The following is a 25,397-nucleotide window of genomic DNA, read 5'->3' as shown; positions in this document are numbered from 1 at the left end:
CACACGCAAGTTTACGTTAAAAACACACGAGTTACAAAAACAGTCGGTTATGTCTGTGAAGGTAAACAGCTGGGAAATAAATCACGTGTTTATTTTAGATCTGTGGCGCAGCAGCAATATACATGAACTAAATCAATAAATCCACTGCTCTCTTGTCTCCTCTGAGGCTGGAACTCTAAACAGTGTTCTGTGCTCGTCTGTGCAGCCAAAGACAGAACAGTTAGCATGTTTTGCTCAAACTTTCGCCATGACATTAGAGCTGGTACACCGTTGTCGCTTGCGAAATCAGAATAACAGCGCTGTGGGTGTAAACTTACAGATTAAGGGGCGGTAATATTATAATGAGACCCCTTTGCAACGTCACCAAGGGAGCGAAATCAGACACGCTCGTTTTCTCAGACGCTTGCAGAAAAAGGCTTACCAAAACAAAGTTACTGGGTTAATCTTTTTCACGTTTCCTTGGTTGGTAGATGCACCGGGGACCTGATTATAGCACTTAAAAAAACCTGGAAAAGTCAGAGGTTCATGATATGTCACCTTTAAAATTACTTAAATTCAGATCCGATGGGTCTTAAATATTTTTGGTCACATTACTGCTAAAATATCTTCAGTCTGACGGACCTGTTTACAATAATTGGACAGACTGAAGTTTTTTCTTCTTCCACCGCGGGGGCTACAGCTAATCAGCCTTCTAGCTAGTTTATTGATTTATTTATTTTTTCTTACTTGACTGACCGGACAAATAGCCTGATTAAAACATGATAGTGACAAAAAATAACCAGCGAAGCATCGAAACGTGAGAATGATTCTTCTAATTTTATTAGCCTACATTCAATGTAAACAGCCGTTGATAATGGATAGTGTATTTCTGGTATCAAGGTCACACTGTTGAGGCTCACTGTCTCTTTGTGAGAGACTTCAGAACAAATGAGCGTAACAACACAGAAAGAAACTCAGAAGAAACACAGGTAACAGAGGTAAAAATTCAAAATGTTTAGTTTATTCATAACATGATATCGTTAAATAGCATACCATGACAATTGAGCTATTTTGCTGATTATTCTCACGATGCAATAAAACAAAACAAAAAAACCTTCAAAACACCTATAGAGTGCACGCATTAGGTGAAATCTAGACTAGTGCGCGTGCGTATAAAGTGTGTTCTTTCTCTGCATGATTCAGTCTATTAAAATACATTTTTTAGAATGATCACAAAATTCTAGAGATGGGAGCAGAAAATGTATGTATTTAAACCACTTCATATAGTTAATCAATTTCACACGAAGAGTGCCGCTTTTTCTCCAAAAATTACCATAAGTACAAAATATTATATTGATTTTTTACAACAGTTCAATAAACCAGAATTTAATTAAGAGACTTATGTTTTAGACACCATATTTCCTGTTTTTGCTATTTCGACACATTTAAATTATCTTTTTTTTTATTTAAATAATTTCAAATATCAGTACTATTCAATGTTTTATGTTTAATATATTAAAACATTTATAATCTGTAAAAATAGGCCTTTGTAAAGGTAAATAACAATATGCAGATTTAAGTATGTAAAAAAAATCTGATGAAAATATTGCTTCAGAATAAATTGTTTACACCACCAAAAATCTCTGAGATGCGGTGCTTTTCTGGGTATATTTTGTATGGAATATTGTCTGCTGATATGAAAAGTTCACTGTATATTGTAGTAATAAATATCATTTATTACAGCGATGATATATATATATTTTTTTTACGTTAAACACATTAAATATTACGTATATGTTTGTAATATAATGTGTATTTCAATTACAGGTTTAGGTCTTAAAGGGATAGTTCACCCAAAAATTTAAATTGGCCCAATATTTACTCACCCTCAAGCCATCCTAGACGACATGACTTCCTTCTTTCAGATGAATCCAATCGGAGTTATACTAAAAATTGACTTTGATCTTCCAAGCTGTTTAATGGCAGTCAGCAGGTGTTGCAGTGCATCAGTCCAAAAGAAGTGAAATAACGCGCATCCATCCATAATAAAAAGTGCCTTACACGGCTCTGGGGGGTGAACAAAGACCTCCTGTAGCGAATCGATACGTTTTTGTAATAAAAATATCCATATTCAAAATGTAATAATCACTTTAATCTAGCTTGCGCCAACAGTTGTACATGGAATTAGCTCTGGGAGGATGACGTAAGATGTCAGCGTTGCGCATGTCTCGTGAAAACCAACGTTTGTTTATAGGAGCAAAGGAAGCAAAGTTTCCTTACTTTAGCAAAGGAAAACCAGTCTCCTCTTGGCTTATATCGAAATCCTCTGACATTCTTCTTTACAAATCCTCGTTTTGTACTTCTAATTAGTGAACGTGGTTTTGTTTTGATCTCTCCCCTGCGCTTCAGCATTCGTCACTTCTGAGCGGCACATGCGCAACGCCGACGTCTTACATCATCCGCCCGGAACTGCTTCCGTGTACAACAGTGAGTGCAAGCTAGATTAAAGTGATTATTACGTTTTGAATATGGTTATTTTTCTTACAAAAATGCATCGATTCGCTACAGGAGGCCTTTGTTCATCCCCCAGAGCCGTGTGAGACACTTTTTTTAATGGATGGATGCACTTTATTTCACTTCTTTGGTGGTATTGAAAAGGTCTTAAAAAGTCTTAAATTTAACTTGTTCATGTCTGTAGAAACCCTGAAAAGGGATATGAAATTATTCAAATAAATAAGTTAAATATATTGTAGTTATATTTAATAATAATTATATTATTTTACATGAAATAAATAAACATAAAACTATACACTTAAAGTTGTTTTAATTATTTAAAAATGTAAAAATGAATTTATATTTATAGGTAAATAAATTTTAGTTATATTTAATAAATAATGATATTATTTAACAATTACTGTATATTTCATGAAATTATGAAATAAATAAAAGTAAAACAAAATGATTTCATTATTTAAAAAGGTAGAAATTAATTTGTATTTATTAAATAAGTAAAATGTATAAATATACATTTAATAAATAATTATGTAATTTAACAATTATTTTTCATTAAATTAATTTATAACGATACACATACAGTTGTTTAATTATGTAAAAATGTAGAGATTAATTTGTATTAATTTAAAATGTGAAAAAAAAAACAGGTTGTGATCCTCTGTTCATCAAGGTCATCTGTGACCACATTTCATCCTGATGTTCTCTCATTTTCTCCTCGCAGTCTGGTTCTGAGAGCCCACAGAAGAAACAGGCCAGTGCTCAACACACTACCGCCAAATCACATAGATCTATGTACAGTATTTGTGAGGAGAACACTGAAGGTATGTAAGGCATGTCTAGTGATTTTTTTTTACTACATAAAAATATGATTGCATTTTAGAATGGAATACCATAATAGCTTTGTCTGTGTAGCCTTCTGCAATCATTTCATGCTTGAAAATATGCAAAAGATTGACATTTTCCATTGCTTCTGCTTAACAGATGTTTTTACAAGACTTGCTATGCTAAATTATGCAAAGTTTAGGTTATTTGTAGATTTGCATTTCATAATCTCATTAAATTCCTTTGTAGACTTCTTATACGTTCCCTCCTTCGTAAGAGGAGGGAGGAACATTAATTTATTGAGAAGTATAGGCCAGCCAGGAGGCTGCAGGCCGATGGGTAGGCATTCATGATTTGCTGTTGTCCTGCTGGATTAATCATCACTGTTATAGCCATCACATTAACACCTTGTCCTCGGATCCTGATCTCTTATCTTATGCATCTATTGTCATCTGTGCATTCAAGGCATGTGATGTGACATGGCATGATGCTCAACTAATACATGCTTTAGTGGGAAAGGTCCATTATTTTTGCTCATGTTTACAAGATGAATTCATTGAAATGAACTTTCCTTTATTGTGTTTGAGTATTTGGTCACTCTCAAACCCCAGTTCACAGGCATCATGGGAGATCTCCATCGCTGCATGTGCATGCCTGCACACTCGTAACATGGAAGCTTGCCTTTGTCCGTTGATTTTCATGTTTTTTGAGGGGAGTTTTGAACATTGTCCCTTCTTGCCTTTCAGTTTTAAGAAATGACGAAGATGATGATGAAGAAGAGAAGGAAACCGAAATACCAGTAAGCAACATTTTGAACGTTTTTGAACTTGATTTGCTTTTTCCAAATGAAGAAACAATTTTTGCTATGCAGTTTTTTGGTAAAATACATGAATGATTAGATTGTTAATAAAGTCAATGTGTAATGTTTACAAAAAAAAAACCATACTGAAATTATCTACAAAATAAAGTTTAAATAAAGTCTGTATGTTTAGCAGTAACACCTGATTTAATTGAAGAAAAATTGTGAATTATACTGATAAAATATTAATGTAGCACAAATAGTAGAGAAAGTGCTAGTAACACCAAGGTCATGGGTTCAATTTCAGGAAAAGCATGATCTGATTAAAAAAACATTTGCAGTGTAAGTCGCTTTGGATGAAAGGCGTCTGCCAACTGCATGAATGTTAATGTGAATTCATAAATATAAATAAATAATATTTTTTGAAACTTCTGAATATATTAATAAATGTAACTTTTCCTCACAGCCCAAAGTGATCAAAAGGGAGCCTGTCTCTGTTCTTAGTAAGCTGATGGATTCAAAAGAAGCTAATAAGAAAACAGGTCATCTCCTTTTTTTTTATTTTTAACACAACAATTAAATTATGTTGTAACACATTTGGCTTCTCATTTAAACATCTCTGTTCTTACAGACCTGATGGAAGAGCTTGGTTTGGGGGATGCTGATGATCTTGAAGGTAATCTTGATATTTTTCCTTCTCTAAAACATTTCCTGAATCAAATTTTGCATTCAATGAATGTTTTGTATGTCTGATGTGTTCATGCATTTGTCTTAATTTACACAAATTGTGGCCTCCAGGTCAGATACTCAAGCACTTATTCTCTGTGTACTTCCATTAGTTCATTGATAGTTCTGCTGATACTTGCTAATATCACACATGCCGCGAGCGACACAAGTTTCAGTTCGAATTTTGCCATTTTCCTGTTTGCCTGGCCTTTTTCCACATGATTCCCTGTCCTTTCTCAACTGGCTTCTGTCAAATGGCAAAAAGGCTGAAAATAAATACATATTTTATATAATATATACATTTAAAGGGGTCATATGATGCGATTTCAAGTTTTCCTTACTCTTTGGAGTGTTACAAGCTGTTTGTGAATAGAAAAGATCCCTAAAGTTGCAAAGACTAAAGTCTCAAACCCAAAGAGATATTCTTTATAAAAGTTAAGACTGGTCCACCCCCCCCTAAAACGGCTCGTTCTAACACGCCCCCACATGTCTATGTCACGATGTGGGAAGATTTGCATAACGCCGCACAAATGTTAATGCAAAGAAAGAAGGTGTAACTTTATTGTTGCTGCCACCGCCGCCACGTTGTGTGTTTCATTGCGAAAGCAAAAATACTTTGTTTGGTCTTCCAAAAGGAAATGCATCCTGAGATTGATGTTAATTCAACATAAACATAATATTACAACTTATATATGTTCAAAATGATGCAGTTATTGCGTGCTATAGTCAGAATGTGTGATCCTGTTGTGGATGCGCTCTTCCCATAACAACGCGCTGAAACACGGCAACTAAACCCAAAGAATTCACAACGTTTTATTATAATAATGTTCTCATTAGAATGTTATATACACGACATTCCCAATCATAGTTATTAATGTTGTGCACTGCTGTTTGAGCTGCGTGTGCTGAGCTAAAGATGATCACCGGTAAACTGAAGCGCTCTTTTAACTTAACCAAACGCATTCTATGAGATAAATCAGATATACATCAAATAAACACAATATTACAATGTACAATTGCACAAAAGGCTGCAAACGAACAGCGCGCATCTGAAGTGTCTCTGAAGGAAATAATGCATTATTTATCGGCTTTAAGATATCGGCCAAATTTTCTTATCAGGCCGATACCGATAACAGAAAAAATGAGCCGATATGGGCCGATACCGATATGGTGGCCGATATATCGTGCATCCCTAAACAATAATGTACAGTATGTGGAAAATAATGTTTTTTTTTAACCTTAAACCGCATAAACACATTTCATTACACCAAATACACAAAATAATGTTCTTTTTAGCAACATCATATGACCCCTTTAAAAACACTCTTTCTGAACCTGATTAGCTTGAAAGATCTTCAGTCAGAATGTCAATAAACTTTTCAATTACACACTGGCGGTGAAGACAGCCTCTTTTAGGCTTGCATTTTTCATTTATTTTAACTGCCTCACATAGATGCTTCAGACTGGGACTCCGCCAGCACCACCAGTAAGGCCAGTAAGAACTACCCAGTTCATAAGCTAGACGAGGAACCCCTCTTTGAAAGCCCAGCATCTTCCACGCTACCCATAACACCTCAGCAACAGGACATGGACACCAGGGAACATAAAGAAGCCAATCCAGAGAGAAACAAACCCACAACCTCGAGCACAACACCTCTACCTAGTCTACGATCTCTCAACCCAAACGCCAGCTCAAAACCGCAGCCACTGCCACGGCTGCGCTTGGACTCCAGTCAGATGCCAGAGAGTGAAGGTAGAACTCAGAAACTACAAATCTTAGATTAAGTTCAATAAATATATATGCTGATTACAGTACTTATTTATTTACAGAATCGGACTGGGATACGGACACTTCCAGTCCAGCCAAAAAGAAAGCTTCACTGCCAAATGTCGCTGAGCCTGATGCAGGTAAAACTGTGAGGGTGAACGCTCAGGGTTTAATACTTCCCACTGTATTTTATATTACATAGTAACTTGTCTGAATTTCTCTTTAGTTCATTGGCAGAAACCCAAAGCTGAAGATGCCGAGAGTGAAGACAGTTCTGACGCAAGCGAAGATGTAGATCAGGTGGGCGATTCATAGAAGAAAAAAAACAGCTCTGAATTCTACCAACTTTAAATAAGATAAAAATAAAAATCTGATTAAGCATTTCATTATTGAAAATGTCTGCAATCTATGTGCCAAAATTAAAAATAAAACAAAATTAAACAATTAAAGCAATCTAAAAGAGCACTCAAGACCCACCTACTGATTAGCAGAATTTACATACAGGTTGACTGATGATTGAAATAAAAGATAAAATAAAACCCAAAACTTTACATTTTAATTTGAATTATGTCACTGTTCTTGCTTTAGCATTAAGAACATTTCTTTAAAAAGAAATCTTTTTTAAAAATGTTGTTGCTATTTCTTTTTTACATTTGTATTTAATTGCATTTAGTATTGCAAATACTTTTTATTTAATTTGCTAGGGAAAAACAGTATACTGTAGTTTTTCAGCGACTTATGGAAAAACTTGATCAGATTTTCATTTCTATCGTTTTATTAATTTATTTTAAATTGAAAGAATATGCCTTTAATAAAACTCTGCCTCTTATTAAATTAAATGTTGAAAATACAGTCTTTAGCCTGTTGGAAGCTCCAGTGATGTTTTCTTCAGTGGATTTGGTCTTTAATGTCACCACATGTTTCTTTTGTGCTTTATTTTAGTTAAATATGGTGTTTGTGACAGTGATACAGTTTAAATGTTGGCACGAGTCACTTGCATGTGTCTCATGTTTGGTCTGAAGTCCTTGTCAACCACACTTGTTTGGTTTTTCATTGTTAATTCTATTCTTTTGTCTAATTGTGCAAACAAAGGCAAGAGAGGCATTACAAGCATCTTCCGTAGACATAAATAGGCCATCTAACCATGAACCACTGGAGTGCCCAACCTCTCCTAGAGAGGATGAACAAGAGGAGAAAGCTGATGAGATTCCCTGGGAGGAACGCTATGAGAAAATCTGGGTGGATAATGAAAAAAAGGAGACCAAGTCCCAATATAAAAATGTGGCTGCTGAACTAAAAGAGAGGTTCGGAGAACTAGAGCACAAGGAACCACCAAGTGGGCTTTCGCAGCAGGAATGGAAAGAAGATGAACAATATGATGAGGAGTTAAAGAAAGAGGTGGAAAAGGAAGCAGAAGATGAAGATTCCAGTGAGGAAGAGGGAGAGCCAGTAGTGCGGCCCACCGCCCGGGCAAGAAGTGCCATACTTTTACCCATCCCAGAGCAGAGAGAATCAGGCCTGGAGGACTCGCAGTCTGAAAGTGTCCACCGCACGGTTAGTGTTGAGGTCAGCGATGCAGAGCTTCCCAGTGACCAACACAACCCTCAAATCATCCCAGAAGTCCTAACAGATGAGGCCCAGGAGCCAGAGAACCCAGCGTATGACATTGAGGAACCTGATAGTGGAAGCAAAGAAAAGTATCCACTAGATTCTGGAAGCAACGTAGATGAAGAACCTGGAGAACTTCACAGACCTTCATTGCTTGTTGAGAATGAGCTACAAGTCCCACCTAAATTTCTAGAAGTGCCCTCTTCTGACTCCGATGAGGTTGACAAGGGCTTGTGGAAGTCCAGACTTGAGGTAGGACCCCGGGAGGAGTCTCAGACAAGCTTATATAACGAATGAAGACTTTCAGTTTTGCCTCTGTCTTCTTGTTCTTCATTCACATAAACTCAAAATGTGAGGGCAAAGCTCCAGCTTCAAAAACAAAGCCTGTCATCTTGTAATGCTGCCCAGACACTGACGGGCCAAATTACACAGCTGTTCCCTATCTCTGGTTTTGCTAATCATTAGCTCTGTTCCAAACCTAGTGAGCTGCTTACCTAGACATGACATGCTTCTGATTATGTTGCCTTGTTTTGTCCAAAAACGTGTTTTTAAAAGTTTTTATAAGCTCTTTAACTGTACATTTGTGCTCATGTTGCAGTGCTTTGCAGCTAATGTAGCACATTTACTTAGAAAAACAATTATTGTAATTGTGTATTTGCAAATATTAGCATTTTATACAGTACTGAAAGTGTTGAAAAAAGGCCTACATTCTGTCATTAATTACTCACCCGCATGTCGTTCAAAACCCGTAAGACCTCCGTTCATCTTCGGAACACAAATTAAGATATTTTTGATGGAATCTGATAGCTCTCTGAACCTCCATAGACAGCAACGCAACTGAAATGTTCCCAGACAGAAACGTAGCAAGGAGATCTGTAAAATAATCCATGTGACCATCAGTGGTTCATCTTCAATTTTGCAAAGCTACAAGAATACTTTTTGTGCGCAAAGAAAACAAAAATAACATAATTTATTTAACAATTCTTCTCCCTCGAGTTACGTCTTCTGCCATTTTGGAGAGTACCCAAGAACGTAATCGGCATTGTTTACGTTAGGGGGGAAAGTGCGCGCATGAAAGTAATCGGCGTAATCAGCGTTGTTTACACTTAGGGTAAAGCGTGCGTATGTGTTGTGATACTCTCCAAAATGGCGGAAGACAGTAACTCGGGGGAGACGAATTGTTGAATAAAGTCGTCATTTTTGTTTTCTTTGCGCACAAAAAGTATTCTCATAGCTTTGCAAAATTGAAGTTGAACCACTGATGTCACATGGACTGTTTTACCGATGTCCTTGCTACGTTTCTGTCTGGGAACATTTCAGTTGCGTTGCTGTCTTTGGGAGGGTCAGAGAGCTCTCAGATTCCATCAAAAATATCTTAATTTGTGTTCCGAAGATGAACGGAGGTCTTACGGGTTTTGAACGACATGCGGGTGAGTAATTAATGACAGAATGTAGGCCTTTTTTCAACACTTTCAGTACTGTATAAAATGCTAATATTTGCAAATACACAATTACAATAATTGTTTTTCTAAGTAAATGTGCTACATTAGCTGCAAAGCACTGCAACATGAGCACAAATGTACAGTTAAAGAGCTTATAAAAACTTTTAAAAACACGTTTTTGGACAAAACAAGGCAACATAATCAGAAGCATGTCATGTCTAGGTAAGCAGCTCACTAGGTTTGGAACAGAGCTAATGATTAGCAAAACCAGAGATAGGGAACAGCTGTGTAATTTGGCCCGTCAGTGTCTGGGCAGCATTACAAGATGACAGGCTTTGTTTTTGAAGCTGGAGCTTTGCCCTCACATTTTGAGTTTATGTGAATGAAGAACAAGAAGACAGAGGCAAAACTGAAAGTCTTCATTCGTTATATAAGCTTGTCTGAGACTCCTCCCGGGGTCCTACCTCAAGTCTGGACTTCCACAAGCCCTTGTCAACCTCATCGGAGTCAGAAGAGGGCACTTCTAGAAATTTAGGTGGGACTTGTAGCTCATTCTCAACAAGCAATGAAGGTCTGTGAAGTTCTCCAGGTTCTTCATCTACGTTGCTTCCAGAATCTAGTGGATACTTTTCTTTGCTTCCACTATCAGGTTCCTCAATGTCATACGCTGGGTTCTCTGGCTCCTGGGCCTCATCTGTTAGGACTTCTGGGATGATTTGAGGGTTGTGTTGGTCACTGGGAAGCTCTGCATCGCTGACCTCAACACTAACCGTGCGGTGGACACTTTCAGACTGCGAGTCCTCCAGGCCTGATTCTCTCTGCTCTGGGATGGGTAAAAGTATGGCACTTCTTGCCCGGGCGGTGGGCCGCACTACTGGCTCTCCCTCTTCCTCACTGGAATCTTCATCTTCTGCTTCCTTTTCCACCTCTTTCTTTAACTCCTCATCATATTGTTCATCTTCTTTCCATTCCTGCTGCGAAAGCCCACTTGGTGGTTCCTTGTGCTCTAGTTCTCCGAACCTCTCTTTTAGTTCAGCAGCCACATTTTTATATTGGGACTTGGTCTCCTTTTTTTCATTATCCACCCAGATTTTCTCATAGCGTTCCTCCCAGGGAATCTCATCAGCTTTCTCCTCTTGTTCCGTTCATCTTCGGAACACAAATTAAGATATTTTTGATGGAATCTGATAGCTCTCTGAACCTCCATAGACAGCAACGCAACTGAAATGTTCCCAGACAGAAACGTAGCAAGGAGATCTGTAAAATAATCCATGTGACCATCAGTGGTTCATCTTCAATTTTGCAAAGCTACAAGAATACTTTTTGTGCGCAAAGAAAACAAAAATAACATAATTTATTTAACAATTCTTCTCCCTCGAGTTACGTCTTCTGCCATTTTGGAGAGTACCCAAGAACGTAATCGGCGTTGTTTACGTTAGGGGGGAAAGTGCGCGCATGAAAGTAATCGGCGTAATCAGCGTTGTTTACACTTAGGGTAAAGCGTGCGTATGTGTTGTGATACTCTCCAAAATGGCGGAAGACAGTAACTCGGGGGAGACGAATTGTTGAATAAAGTCGTCATTTTTGTTTTCTTTGCGCACAAAAAGTATTCTCATAGCTTTGCAAAATTGAAGTTGAACCACTGATGTCACATGGACTGTTTTACCGATGTCCTTGCTACGTTTCTGTCTGGGAACATTTCAGTTGCGTTGCTGTCTTTGGGAGGGTCAGAGAGCTCTCAGATTCCATCAAAAATATCTTAATTTGTGTTCCGAAGATGAACGAAGGTCTTACGGGTTTAGAACGACATGAGTGTGAGTAATTAATGACAGAATTTTCATTTTGGGGTGAACTAACCCTTTAACCAAAAATTTGTAATCTGTTTTTTTATTGGTTTCGCTTGTCTGGTTTGCCACAATTAATTAATCCTCCTCCTGGTTTATTTTCTAATTGTGGAATCTGGCCAGATCATCCATTTATAAAATGACTTTTATTTTGCTGTCTTCTTTGGGATGGCACAATAAAGCGATGTTCACTCGCAGAATGAAAGCGTCTCCCATGTGCTTCATATTGCAGGTTTCTGCCTATATAAAATCTTTCAAATCAGTCATTAATGATGTTCTATGATGGTTGTCATGGTACCTTAGAAGGCAGCTGCCTATGTAGGCAGTAGTCAGTGAGGCAGCACACTAGTTTTTGAAACAGAGCTATTATCTTATTGTCAAAATGTTTTGTACTACCCATTCAATTCCAGTGTTTTCAAATCATTTACATCATGCATTTTAAGACCCCATGAAATCAGTATTATTTTAGTAATATTCGTATACTATAACAGTATTTGTTAATATTTTGAATGAGCTTTTATTTGTATATTTTCAGTTTATAATTCAACTGTAGTTTTAATAATTTTGTTATGTTTTGTTATATTTATGTTTTACTGTTTATTTAGTATTATGTCGGTTTTAGTAATATTAGTACTTCAACTTTTCATTTCAAATTCAATTCAAAATTTAATTTCCATATTTTCAAGGTTTTTACTTTATTTACTGAAAAAAATGATTTTTACTAGTTTTACTTCATTCTATTGTTTTTAACAGCCATCCTTTATTATTTATATCATAGCCTGGAAAAACCATGGTTTGGGCTGTATTTGTAATGAGCTTGTGCTGATTGTGCAACAATAATTGTTTTAGACAGTAGTATGCTTCTTGCTTCTTGCTCCTCAAACTGATCAATTACTGCTTCGACTTTTAGGAGGATTTAAAAAGACATGGGCTCCAAGTTTGATTTCATGGGGTCTTCAGTTGTCCTGTCTTGTCCTGTATATGTTTTAACTTGTGTGACCTGACCTTCACTTGTCTTGAATCCAGTCTGTCACTTTATGAAATATTTATCAGTTAATTTTATGCAGTGGTGTCAAATGCTTCACTTGAGGCCACACTTGGGCTTCAGTTCACACCTCATCTGTCGTGTGCATGTGTGCCAAGGATCGCTTCCTTTAGCTGTCTGAAGATCTCTCCTCATCTTCCTGAAGATCTGTCATACTGGTGTTAGTGTGTGTTTTCATGATGCGTCTCAACAGAGGAGTTTCCAACAATAATTTTTAACCTGGAACTTCTCTGTTGATGTTGGCTTGAAGTGTGTTTTATGTTGCTAGTGCTTCTTTTTAAATAAGAAAAGAAGACATGTATTGTGTGGTGTTTGGCTCAGTTTTGTCTTGTATGTGACTGTACATGAATGTTTTGCATGATCAATCGACTAAATCAACACATTCTTAAACATTTCCCAGAAGTAGTTTTAAATATAGAATTAAATTTTGCTCTTAGAGTAATGCTTAAGTGCATATGTTTTAAACTCTCTCAACAAATAATATCTTCTTTTTTAGGGTGGCAAGGAACAGGCGGATGGCGTGAGGGGAGAACACCAGCCCAGTGCTTTATGGGATACTAGAGGAACCAGAGAACGAGGTGAACTTGACCAAGGAAAAGGGAAGAAAATTGACACTAACTCTGGGAACCCAAAACCTAAACAGGAAGGGATGGCTGACAGCAGGTCTTTGGGAAGAGAGGGTAGTGTTTCACCAAGACATCTGACAAGAAGTCCGAGAAGGTACATATGTCACATTACTAGATGGAATTAATGTGAAGGGAGATGTTTTTGTGATCCAATCACGTAGAAGAACTTGATTTTTATTTTATTTTATTTAAAATATTACTTAAAAAAAGTTACTGAGGACACCTTGAAGTAAAGAGCTTTAAGCAAACAGCCATGGCTGATAGATCAAAACACATTTTTACAAATTTATTTTCATTCTATTTCTAAAGTATATGCATGCATAATAAAAAATATATAATCATGGTATGCAAGTGTTGTGTTATTTTTATTTTGTCAGTTACGTTTCATGCTAATAGAACACAACAATATTGCCACCAGGCTTTTGCTGAAGCTTTGAATTTGCTTCTGGTGTCAACATTGCTTTTTTATGTCTGGGTGTTTCCCTGGTGGAGGGCATGCAGTTGCCAATTTTTTGTTCAAACTTCATGATGAGATCTGTGCACCTCCAGTACTAACAGAGCACCACCACATGGTGAGGAAGATGAGGAGGAAGAAAAGAAAACTGTAGGTAGCCAAGCCAGAAATCTCCATGTAGCTCCCCCTCTGCAGGGCAAACCCTCCCGACCTGCGACCCGCCATAATGGAGACCTCGAGTCGGTCTTTGATGATAGTACTTTAAGTGAGCTGTCGGAAGAGGACAGGAGGTATACATGCAGTATTTACATGCTTTTTAATGTAATGTATTATTTACAGCTCAATTTTATATGCTGCAATGTTGCAGGACATTGATGTTGCAGCAGCAATATTCACACAGCAACACAGAACTCTACCAAATTTGAACACTGAATACTGTAATATTTACACATGCAATGCTTGCACTAACAATCAGTGCAGAATAAATGAAAACAAAAAAAAGTGGGCAGATTCCTTATGGGCCTTGTTATTACGTTCATTTTTTTAAAGGGAATACTGCATTATATCCTCATTTTAGAGCACCAAAGTTGCTCTCCGGTAGGCTGGTATTGTCTGATAAAGCTTAAACCATGTTTTCTCTTTGTTCTGGCAGGTCCCCGTCTTTAAGGCGTAAGAAAGAACAGGTGAGCTTTTGTCCTGATAAGGTAAACCTCTAAATATGAGTGTTCGTTTAATGTTTTAAGACAGTGGTTACCAAACTGCGCTCTGACTTTTGAGAATATGAAGTTGTTACTCATATTTACCAGTTTAACACAGAATACTCAATGTTATGGGTCAAGCGATTATTGGCGCCGATATTAAGCATTTTTATGGTTATCGGTATCGTTCATTTTCACAACCAATTTGCCGATAAAATAATTTTAAAGCATTTAAAGAAAGTGTTTGTCAGAGCCCTTGTTATTCTTAATTTTGACATTGTTTTTCATTTTTACACCAGACATATATATCTGTTCTAAATATCGGTTTAATAATCAGTATCTGAAAAACACTGGAAAAAATCAGGCCCTGAAAAACACACATCCGTCGACCCCTACTCGGTGTCACGCATGTGTTGCATTGACTTTAATGTCTCCTATGCAGAGCACTGGAGAGCTGGAAATGGCGGATGATTTTGAAGATCTCACCCAGTCTTCTGACACAGCTACTGAGGAGCTGGAGACTCCAGTATCTGGATACCGCAATGCCTCTCTGCTCTTCAAACAACTCGACTCAAGCTATCTGGGTGAGTCGGTCAGCTCCAGTCAGCTGAAAGCAAACAGTTAAGTTCAGATGTACAGAAAATTAAGATGTGCACCTATATCTAATGTCTATCCTGCAGACTCTGTGAGTGTGGTGAAACTACAGAACATGTTTCATGAGTATGAACGCACCATCCAGAGGGAGAGAGACAGACACAGCCGTCTGGCGGATAAAACCTCTCAGCTGGAGCAGGAACGCAACGAGCTCAAGATCCTGCTGGATGAGATCAGAGGCAGCAAGTCCAGCCTAGAACATCTTAAACTGGAGCTGGAAACAGATATGAACAATCTCAAGTGAGCTCAACTCAGTGCATGTGGAAGGAGGTCTGCAGCTCACTGGGGTTTGTGACGTTGACTCTCTTCTCTCTTCTCTCTCTCTCTCCTCTCATGGAAGGTTCCTTTTGAGACAGGAACAGGAAAAGCATCAGAGCGCTCTCATGCTGTATAATAAAACCCGTGAGCAGCTCCAGAGGAAAGAGGAGCAGCAGCGAGCCGAGGCCGAGGAACGTCACAAAGCCGAGCTGAAAGTTCGCAGTCTGGAACTGGAGATCAGAACCCTGAAGAACAGCATCAAACAGGTCAACAGCAGCAGACTGTTAGATTTAGCTGGTAAAACCAGCCCGTAACACAGTTTGCTGAACAGTGTGTGTGTTTGTGTGTTTAGATTGAAGAGGACAGAGATGAGTCTCAGCGTCTCCTATCTCATGAGCGCAGTGCTCGTGCCCTACAGGAGGAGTTACTCAGCAACCACCTGCGTAAGCAGCAGGACATTGAGGAGGAGAACCTCCGAAACCTCAACAAGAGCAATGAGGTACTGCTGTCACCTTCTCAAACACCAACTATATATGTGTTTGCCAGGGAATATAGTCACATATGCAGTGATGTCACCGTTTTATGGCCACACATGCAGTGCTGATGATGTCATAGCTTTACAGCCGTATATGCAGTGATGTCATAGTTTTACTTCCACAAATGCAGTGTCGTCATAGCATTACAGCCACATATGCTGTGACATCATAGCTTAACAGACAAATATGCAGTGTTATCATAGATTTACAGTTATACAATTATTAATATCAGAAATTTACAATCACATACGCTGTGATGACATAGTTTTACTGTCAAATATGCAGTAATGTCATAGCTTTACAGATGTATGCAGTGTCGTCATAGTTTTATGGCCTTATATTATTTATCACATCTGAGAAACCATGAAGACCATGAGCTTAATACAGCAAATTACCAATATGCAGTTATATAGTATCTTTGCAAGCACATATGTAGTTACCAGTGTTGGGTGTAATTAGTTAACAAGTAATTAGTTACTGTAATTTAATTACCGGTACTTTTCCCTAGAAAAAGTAAAGTAATGGATTACTCTCATTTTTTTCTGTAATTTAAATACAGTTACGTCTTATGTAATTGAACTTATAGACTATAGACCATTATAGAATACAATACAATAGTGGATTTAACATAAAAATTTTAACTCTAACCTTAAAATGCATGCTTTTTGGGTACCCTTCTCACTTTAAATACTTTGGTGAGTTAATAAAAATTGTGGTAACACTTAGTGTCCAATTCTCACTATTAACTAGTTGATTATAGCATGAATATGACTGGGATATTGGCTGCTTATTATTACTTTAAAAAAACACATATTAATGTCTTATTCTGCAAGACCTTATTTTAAATCCTTAACGCTACCCAATTCTTAAACTTAACAACTACTTTACTAAGTATTAATAAGCAGTAATTAGGAGTATATTGAGGCAAAAGTCATAGTTAATAGTTAGTTAATAGTGAGAATTGGACTCTAATCTAAAGTGTGACCAGAATAATTTATGTAGTTATCTATTATTTATTTGAAAGAATCAAAAGAACCTTTTCATGTCTATCCTTGTATCATTAACTTGTCGAGGTTGATATAGGATTTAACAATAAGTAATAAAAATACTTTTTGGAGAGAGTAATTTGTACAGTAATCTAATATACTGTTAAAGATGTAATTAGTAACTAGTAGTAATTAATTACTTTTTTTATAGTAAATTACCCTACACTGGTAGTTAAGTCATAGTTTACTGACACATAAAGCAACATCATAGCTTTACAATATGCACATTCCAACCAAGAAACCATGAATATGAACATAATTGAGAACAAATTTACCAATATGCAGTGATTTCATATCTTTACGGTCAAGTATGCAGTGACGTCATATTCAGGGCTGTCCTTTAGGGGGTGCAACTGGTGCACACGCACCGGGCCCCGCTCCCTACCTCGCACCGGGCCCCACGTCAGCTAAGGACGGCCCTGGTCATAATTGAGCATAATTGAGAACAAATGGCCAATTTTCCTAAATCAAATACTTTAAAATCAAATACATGAACTTCATGATTTAGGTTTACCGCATATAAAACACAGTCAGCAGATCTTCTATGTAACCCAATTGCTCTAATCTTTTTTGCTGACATGTGATTGGTCTGATTTTCAGGCTTTGTCCTAATGACCTGCACTTAGGCATTAACTTACAGTTATAGAGCCAATCACTCTGTTGCAACTAGGCCACATGCTCTGTCGTTTAAAAAAAATTATATAATAAAAACAAAATGCTAAAATGTGTTTGTCTCTTGTTAAACGGAGTTCATTTCTGATGCTGTGCTCAGGCCATGTCCCAGCTAACAGAGGCGTCAGACCGTGAGCGAGAGTTGATGCAACAAAATCGAGCCCTACTGGATGAACTGAACGCAGCTCGGGCTGAGCTGGACCGCTCGCAGTGCCACAGCCGACAGGAAGAGTCACAGCTGGCGGAGGAGCGTGACGCCCTGCGCGAGAGACTGGAGGACGCCCGCAGGGACATGAAACTGAGCGAGGAGGCCTTGGCCCAGACCGTATTCCAATACAACGGGCAGCTGAGCGCGCTGAAGGCCGAATGCTCAGTGATCACGGCCAAACTGGATCACGAGAGGCATGTGAGGCAGCAACTGGAGGCCGAGGCTGAGGCGAGCAGAGCACGACTTCAAGCGGCGCTACAGGAGGCCGAGAGATGCCAGGTAAGCTTCAGGGTTTTTTTTTTGTTCAACCAAAGGGAAGGGATTTTAGGAACTGCTATCAATTTGTCTTTTATTATTGTTGCAACCGCTCAGACCTCACGCACGGATGCAGAGCGCACTCTCCAGCGAGACCGTGAGGAGCACCAGCGGGCGCAGGAAAAGCACATCTTTGAGTCCAGTACACAACGGGACACCATCCAGTCCCTGTCCCAGAAACTCAGCAAGGCCGAGGCGCGTGCCAACAGCTTCGAGAACGAGTGTCACCGTAATGCTCTGACCGTCGCTGAGAAAGGCGTGTTGTTGGAGACTCTGGCCCGGGAGAAAGACCAGGCCCTGGCCAAACTCAAAGAACTGGAGGCCACGGCACTGAGTGAACGGGAGCAGGCCAGCCGTGCCGGGGCCAAACAGGAAGCCATGCAGGAGAGACTGGCCCAGGCTCAGAGCGAGAACGCGCTACTACGACAACAGCTGGAGGAGGCGCTCAACAAGGGCTCTGCGAAGGATAAAGCTGTTACAGATGTGCACCAAAACTTTGCAGAAATGCTGAACCAGATACGTGCAGACGGAGAGGAGAGAGTCCACCTGGTGGAGGAGAGAAGCAAAGAGCTAGCGAAGACGAACAGCGAGCTGAGAGAGCAGAACTACAAACTAGAGCAGGAGAAAGCTGAGAGAGAGGTAGAGGACACCGAGATTGTCTCGTGTTTTTTTCTTTAGAAATAGCTGTATCACTGCATTTACTGTAAGTGAAGAACATCCAACATCCTGTTGTGTCACTAAAGGGCTTTATATAAATATATATATATACATACACACACACACACACACACACACACAAATATGTGTCAAATTCAATATATTGTTTTAATATATAAAGAATTAATTTTTTAAAATAAATATTTTAATTAAAAACAATTTTTTAATAAATTTTGTAATATATTTGATATATTTTAATAATAATAATCATGATAATTGCACATACATAAAGGTTAAATACAAAGATATATACAACACACCAGAAATATTTAATTGATTAAGCAGTGGTCAAAAGTTGTTAAAATAATTAATACAATTCATGCAAAAATAATTAAACACATTTTAAATAATAAAATAATAGTAAAAATATATATGTAAAACAATAACACATAATAATATGATAAATATAATAAAAAAAGATTATAGGTATTTTAGGTTATACATTTATTTTTAGATATCCAATGAGAGCATTAAGCTGTTTTTGTTTTTGCAGGCTTCTCTGAGGCAGCTGCAGCAGGAGCTGGCTGACTGTCTGAAGAAGCTGTCCATGTGTGAGGCTTCTCTGGAGGTCAACACACGGTACCGCAATGATCTCGAGGAAGAGAAGGCACGCACACTCAAGGACATGGACAGATTGAAGGGAAAGGTAACCGTTAATCTTCTTATACTCCCTGAAAACTGTCCGGTCAGTTTGGTGTCAGTTATTATCAGTACAATCTGTGTTTAACCGGAGTACCTTCATTCCCTGAACAATATATGTTCATTTATTGAATTCAGCAATATAAAAAAGTGGGGTCACCACTCACCACACTACAAGTTGCTTGCTCTTATACTCTGTTTGTGTTCAATTGCAGCTGCAGGAATCTGAGGAAGTGTACGTCCAGGCTGAGAAACGCATCAGCCAGCTGAAGAGCTCTCTGGACGATAAGGAGCGAGAAGCCTGCAGTACAGCTCAGAAACTAGAGGAGGCGCTAGCTGCTTCTACAGGCAAAGAGCAAACCATTAAACAGCTGGAGGAGGCGGTGCAGAGGTACCATTAATTTGTGTAAACTGGGTCCAGAAACACTCACTCATTGGCTTCACATAATAGGTTGCACTGTAACAACAATGGTACTGATATCAGTGACGTGAAGAATTAAAATCACACCGTTTATTACAGAAAATAATGCATGTATATGTGTGTATATATTAGTGCTGTCATACGATTAATCGCGATTAATTGGATCCAAAATAGAAGTTTTTGTTTACATAATATATGTATGTCTACTGTGTATATTTATTATGCATATATAAAGACACACACATAGAGTATATTTAAAAAAATATTTACGTATATATACATTTATATATTTATATTCTTATATTTTATAATATACATAAATATATTTAATATTTTCAAAATATATTTATATTAATATTGATATATTTAAGTAATAATTTGTTGCATAATATTAAAGTATTTCATTGGAATAATATATTTGTTTCCATATTTAAATATTTCAGTAATGCCATTTATTGCATACTTTTACATTTTTGTAATAAAAGTGCATTCAAATGAAGCACCTGGTTCTCTATTATCTTACATCCATCAGCTAAACAACACAAAAGTGTCCATCATTATTAACTGTAATCAACTTCTAAGCTATCTGATCTTGGTTCATGTGATTATGATATCTCTGCAGGTTAGAGATAGAGAACGCCAGACTGGAGGCCATGGCCAAACAACAGACCAACCGCATTGAGGTGCTACAGAAGGGTGTTCAGGAGGGTGCTGTGGTGAGTTCTCTGTCCTGACTCAGCTGATGATGGTAGATTTAGACATTAATCCTGACAGAACCTCCTTTTACTCTCTTAAGTCATCTGAGCTTCACTTTAGATGAACTCTGTTTAAATGTGCCAGTGCAGAATGAGCTCAACTGTACATGTGAGTCAGTCAGAGAGGAGATTTCATGTAAACTGATGTAGTCGGTCTTTTCACAGCTATCAGGCTCATCACCTGGAGAAGGGGTTGGTATCCAACATCTAGCTGTGATTCTAACAGTTCCCTTTTTTGGTTCTTCTTTCTTCACTGAATTACAGCTCTTCAGGATCTCAAATCTTACTGTGATTTACTCTTGAAATGAACAAGAAACAATAAAGTGTCTGTATGCTTTATTGCTTTTCTCTAGTATGGTTGTTAGTTGGGTATTTTCTCCATTTTGGTGGTGGGTTAGGGTTTAGGTTGATTTGCATTGATTGTAAACTCTCTACCTTCTGCATTTCTGGTTTCTGAGATCTAAAGTAGATTTAGATCTGCATGAAGTACTTTGTTCAGAGAGTGAATTGAACCCATCAGCAAGATCCTGTTGCATATTGACATCTGTGATGGTTGTCAGGTCAGGAATCGTTTGGAAGATCTCGTCACAAACCTGCAGAGCAGTAAGATGACGCTAGAAGAACAACTCAACCAAGAGGTGAACTTTATAATAAACCTGTCACATTGAGCTTCATCTAAATGCAATGGATGAAGAGAGGATAGACTGAGAAACTGAATTTCAGTTTATTCATAGCAGTGATATTTTAGTATCACTGATATGCTATTAGTGTTTGTTAATATTTTAAATTTGATTTTTTTTTGTTGATTTTCTTATTCATTTTAATTCTAGAGAAAGTTTTAGTAATTTTGTTACTAAAAATATATGTTTTTAGTAAAAAAAAAAAAAAAAGTATTTATTTAATTTTAGTACTTTACCTTAAAGGGATAGTTCGCCCAAAAATTAAAATTCTGTCATTAATTACTCACCCTCATGTCGTTCCAAACCCGTAAGACCTTCGTTCATTTCCAAAACACAAATCCGAGAGCTCTCTGACCCTCCATAGACAGCAACACAACTGCAATGTTCCCAGGCTCAGAAATGTAGCAAGGACATCGGTAAAAGTCCATGGGACATCAGTGGTTCAAATGTAATTTTCCGAAGCTACGAGAATATTTTTTGAAAAGATTTCATCAAAAATATCTTAATTTGTGTTCAGAAGCTGAACGAAGGTCTTACGGGTTTGGAACGACATTGGGGTGAGTAATTAATGACAGAATTTTATTTTTTGGGTGAACTATCCCTTGATGTGTGTGTGTTTTTTTTCTCTCTTTTTTTAGTCTTTGATATAGTTAGGGATAATAACCCTGATTCGTAGTGCTACAGGAAAATATTGTCTGTTTTTTCGTTGCGGTCCTCCTCTCCAGGTGCAGAAGCAGAGTATGCTATCCCATAATGCCCAGGACTCACAAGCACTGTGGGAGGAGGAGCTAAAGAGCCGCTCACGACTGGGACTCCGCCTCTCTGAGCTGGAGAAAGAGAAAGGAGAACTGACCAATCAGGTGCCAGAAAGACACAATAATGCCCATCCAAAATGTGTCATTGAATTACACGTGATATTTTCATAAAATATGGAATGAATGTTTGTTCTTTTACTTTGAAATTTATATAATGCAGTACCATTCAGTCATTTGGGGTCAATACATTTATTTCGTTTTTCAGTTTTTTCTTTTAAATAAAGATATAAATACTTTTATTCAGCAAGGATTCATTAAATTGATCAAAAGTGTCAGTAAAATTATTAATAATGTTACAAAAGATTTAAAATAAATGCTGTTCTTTTGAACTTCCTATTCATTAAAGAATTTTTTTTTAAAAGTATGTTTTCCACAAAAATATGAAGCAGCACAACTGTTTTCAACATTGATAATAATCAAATGTTTCTTGAGCAGCAAATCAGTATATCAGAATGATTTCTGAAGGATCATGTGACACTGAAGACTGGAGTAATGATGCAAAAAATTCAGCTTTGATCATAGCAATTGATTACATTTTACAATATATTCAAATAGAAAACTGTTCTTTTAAATTGTAATGATATTTCAAAATTTTTCTGTATTTCTGATCAACTAATTCAACCTTGGTGAGCAGAAGAGACTTCTTTCAAAAACATCAAAAACATAAATTGTACCGACCCCAAACTTTGAATGGTAGTGTATGTATAGAGGAATATATTGTTAAAAATATTATTAGATGAAAATATTATTGGTGATATTTCATATCACACAGTGGAACACATGCCAAAGTGTCTTGTGGCCAAGAGTATCTAACAAATGCGTCCTCTCTCTGTATTTTAGATGGAGCTCGAGAAGAAAAAGGCCAAAAAACTAGCTGAGCAGAAGAAATCTGTGGACACCCGTCTGGAGCAGGAGATGAAGAGAAACACTGACCTTCAGAAGGAAATGTACAGGTGACCCTTTAACCTTTAACCTTTAACCCGACTGCTGCAGCTCTGCACCTGTAGACGTGTTTGAGTATGTAGAGAAGCCGGCTATGCGGATCCTCCTGCTTGTGAATCTGTGAGACACACACATACAGTGCACATTGCTTTATCTTAGGAGGACCGACTCCAAGCCTGTCTTTTGTGCTGCTGCAGTGCTGCAGAATGACTTACAGCTGTGTGTATAGTGCGAAAAACCTTCAAACAGCATTTGAAAACTGATATATTTAGAAAAAAGTGTAACAGGATATTTGACAGCACAAATAATCATGTCATTATTCTTTTTGTCCATGTTAATTATGGTGGAAATGAGAAAAAGTAAGAGGGATCATTTAAAAACCAAGTTGTTTAACTGGTGGAGCAGGTTATTTCATTTTAGTGAAAGATTATAAAGAAATCACAATCACAGTAAGACCTTTGTTGACTAATATATATAGTACTTATAGGGCTGGGCTATAATTATTGCGATATAATTTTCCTCGATATGGAGAGTTCGATAAATGTTCGATATAATGTTTTTGCGCCAGTAGCGGAACGAAACAGCGCGACACATCGCCATCATTTACCATGGATTTACTGTAGTAACATTCACTGCACCATGGTATTGTGGCAGAAATTTGGGATATTCACACTAAATTTTATTACAGGAGTAATAGTATATAATTATAGTATGTATTTGATTAAGCTATAGTATGTGTGCATTTATATTGAATGTTTTTAGACTACTGTTTTTCATAGTTATATTTTTACCATGGCATTTAGGTGCTATATGTGTGGTTTTAACTGTGTTTATCATGATTTAAATGTATGCTACTATGGGAGACCAATGCTTAATTTAAAAAAAAAATTGTACCATATAAAACTGAGGTTGCTACCATTTTATTTTTACAGATGTGACTGATTTTGATAATGAACAAAAATTTACCTCTGCATCCTAGCTCAAGCTACTATTAAATGTGCATTTCTAAGAGACAAAAAAGTGATGATATTATTAATATTATCAGCTGTTATTATCTGTTTCTTGATTTGAAACAATATCACTCATTAGGACATGCAGAAACTAAGAAATTCATTTTTCTATTCAGATATTTATTTTGTTAAGGAAAATTAATGGTCTTGTTTCTACAACTTTCACTTTGGAGCAAAAATCTGGCTTTAAACTTGAAAGAAATAAAGATTTGACATTTATCGTGATAATTATTGATATCTACTGATATGAAAAAAATTATCGTGATAATTTTTTTGGCCATATCGCCCAGCCCTAAGTACTTATATACAATTATATTATTTATTAATGTGTTGTATATATTGATATTTATTGATAATAGCCTTTTGTTTTATATTTTAATTTTGTTATGAGCTTTTGTAATGTTTTTAGCTTGTATTAAATAATATATATATATATACACACACACAGGACATAGGTACCTATATCTCATGGTTTAATTGACTTCAAATGCAAGCAGCAGTGTTCTTTTAAAAAAAATACTCTATTATAATATTATTTATTTAATTTATAAATTCTATTACAATATTTATTTATCTTGTATATTAATACTTATTAATAATAAGCTTTTGTTTTTATTTTTCATTTAATTTTACATTAAGTAAATTTGTTTTGTATTTTTGTCATTTTTATTAGTTTGTATTAAGTATTTCTATTTAGCTTTAATCATTTTTTTTCAGTTTTGGTCATTTTAGAACTTAATTTAGCTGCTAAACCAACATTTCTAATTCTTCATTTGCATTTTGCATCAAATATTTATATTTTATTTTATTTCAGGTTTATTTCAATTTATAACAAAAAAAAGTCTACAAAGCTGTTTGCACCGCGCTCTTTTGTCATGTGATACTTTATTTTGGTGCATCGATCTATTTAATTACTTCGTATAAGAAACAATGACCGGCACTAACAAAAATAGTCTTCATTTAACGTTTTATTTTACATTCATCACTAGCAGGAAGAAAGAAGACCATGTGAGTGCGGATCATGGTTTCATATATGAAAATAAAAAAACAATAACAACACTGATACAGAATGTCTCTAATTTCAGTCTCTCTTTCTGTGTGTGTCAGGTTGAAGACACTGTTGAAAACCGCTAAGAAGCAGCTGCGGGAACAGGGCGGTGGACAGCTGGACTCTCCTCTGGGCAGCTTCAGAGCAGACATGAGCCACCGTCTGGAGGCAGAGAGCGCCGTCAGCAGAATGAAGACTCGGGTACAGTCTCAGCTTTAGCCATTTACAGACCTTTGCAACATTTTTGGTCATTTTTAAGACTATCAGATGAGATAAAAGCAAGCAAACTTGGTATAGTCTCTTTATTTCCTCCTGTTCTGCTCGCGTCCGAACCTGTTGCCATCTTCCTCTGACAC

The 25,397-nt window shown here is 37.0% G+C and overlaps 1 protein-coding gene and 1 pseudogene across 8 annotated transcripts in view; one reads left to right on the top strand and one right to left on the bottom strand.

Annotated features, from left to right (window-relative positions):
• The window catches only part of LOC107551391 (inner centromere protein-like), a 37,383-nt pseudogene extending 36,478 nt beyond the window's left edge, over positions 1-905 (bottom strand).
• The window catches only part of LOC107551423 (ankyrin repeat domain-containing protein 26-like), a 44,763-nt gene that overhangs the window by 14,423 nt on the left and 4,943 nt on the right, over positions 1-25,397 (top strand). For 4 of the 8 annotated variants that reach the window (XR_001604767.1, XM_016233014.1, XM_016233016.1 and 1 more), the window contains 24 exons: positions 3,215-3,314; positions 4,062-4,114; positions 4,581-4,656; positions 4,746-4,790; positions 6,294-6,593; positions 6,671-6,748; positions 6,835-6,908; positions 7,701-8,468; positions 13,044-13,267; positions 13,723-13,917; positions 14,280-14,310; positions 14,768-14,909; positions 15,006-15,219; positions 15,320-15,503; positions 15,590-15,736; positions 17,592-17,978; positions 18,072-18,653; positions 19,225-19,377; positions 19,586-19,761; positions 20,414-20,507; positions 21,107-21,184; positions 21,952-22,086; positions 22,882-22,994; positions 25,101-25,242. Coding sequence is in view for 7 of the 8 variants with exons in the window: in XM_016233014.1 (XP_016088500.1) it covers positions 3,215-3,314; positions 4,062-4,114; positions 4,581-4,656; positions 4,746-4,790; positions 6,294-6,593; positions 6,671-6,748; positions 6,835-6,908; positions 7,701-8,468; positions 13,044-13,267; positions 13,723-13,917; positions 14,280-14,310; positions 14,768-14,909; positions 15,006-15,219; positions 15,320-15,503; positions 15,590-15,736; positions 17,592-17,978; positions 18,072-18,653; positions 19,225-19,377; positions 19,586-19,761; positions 20,414-20,507; positions 21,107-21,184; positions 21,952-22,086; positions 22,882-22,994; positions 25,101-25,242 (4,491 nt within the window). In the remaining variant the exon portion in view is untranslated. Of the gene's footprint in view, positions 1-3,214; positions 3,315-4,061; positions 4,115-4,580; positions 4,657-4,745; positions 4,791-6,293; positions 6,594-6,670; positions 6,749-6,834; positions 6,909-7,700; positions 8,469-13,043; positions 13,268-13,722; positions 13,918-14,279; positions 14,311-14,767; positions 14,910-15,005; positions 15,220-15,319; positions 15,504-15,589; positions 15,737-17,591; positions 17,979-18,071; positions 18,654-19,224; positions 19,378-19,585; positions 19,762-20,413; positions 20,508-21,106; positions 21,185-21,951; positions 22,087-22,881; positions 22,995-24,982; positions 25,002-25,100; positions 25,243-25,397 lie in introns of those variants that run through there. The other 4 variants (XM_016233019.1, XM_016233015.1, XM_016233017.1 and 1 more) reach the window with 4 other exon arrangements.

Source organism: Sinocyclocheilus grahami, unplaced genomic scaffold (genome assembly GCF_001515645.1).
Source record: "Sinocyclocheilus grahami isolate Dianchi unplaced genomic scaffold, SAMN03320097.WGS_v1.1 scaffold423.1, whole genome shotgun sequence".
NCBI lineage: Eukaryota > Metazoa > Chordata > Actinopteri > Cypriniformes > Cyprinidae > Sinocyclocheilus > Sinocyclocheilus grahami.
This window is presented reverse-complemented; position numbering and strand designations above follow the sequence as displayed.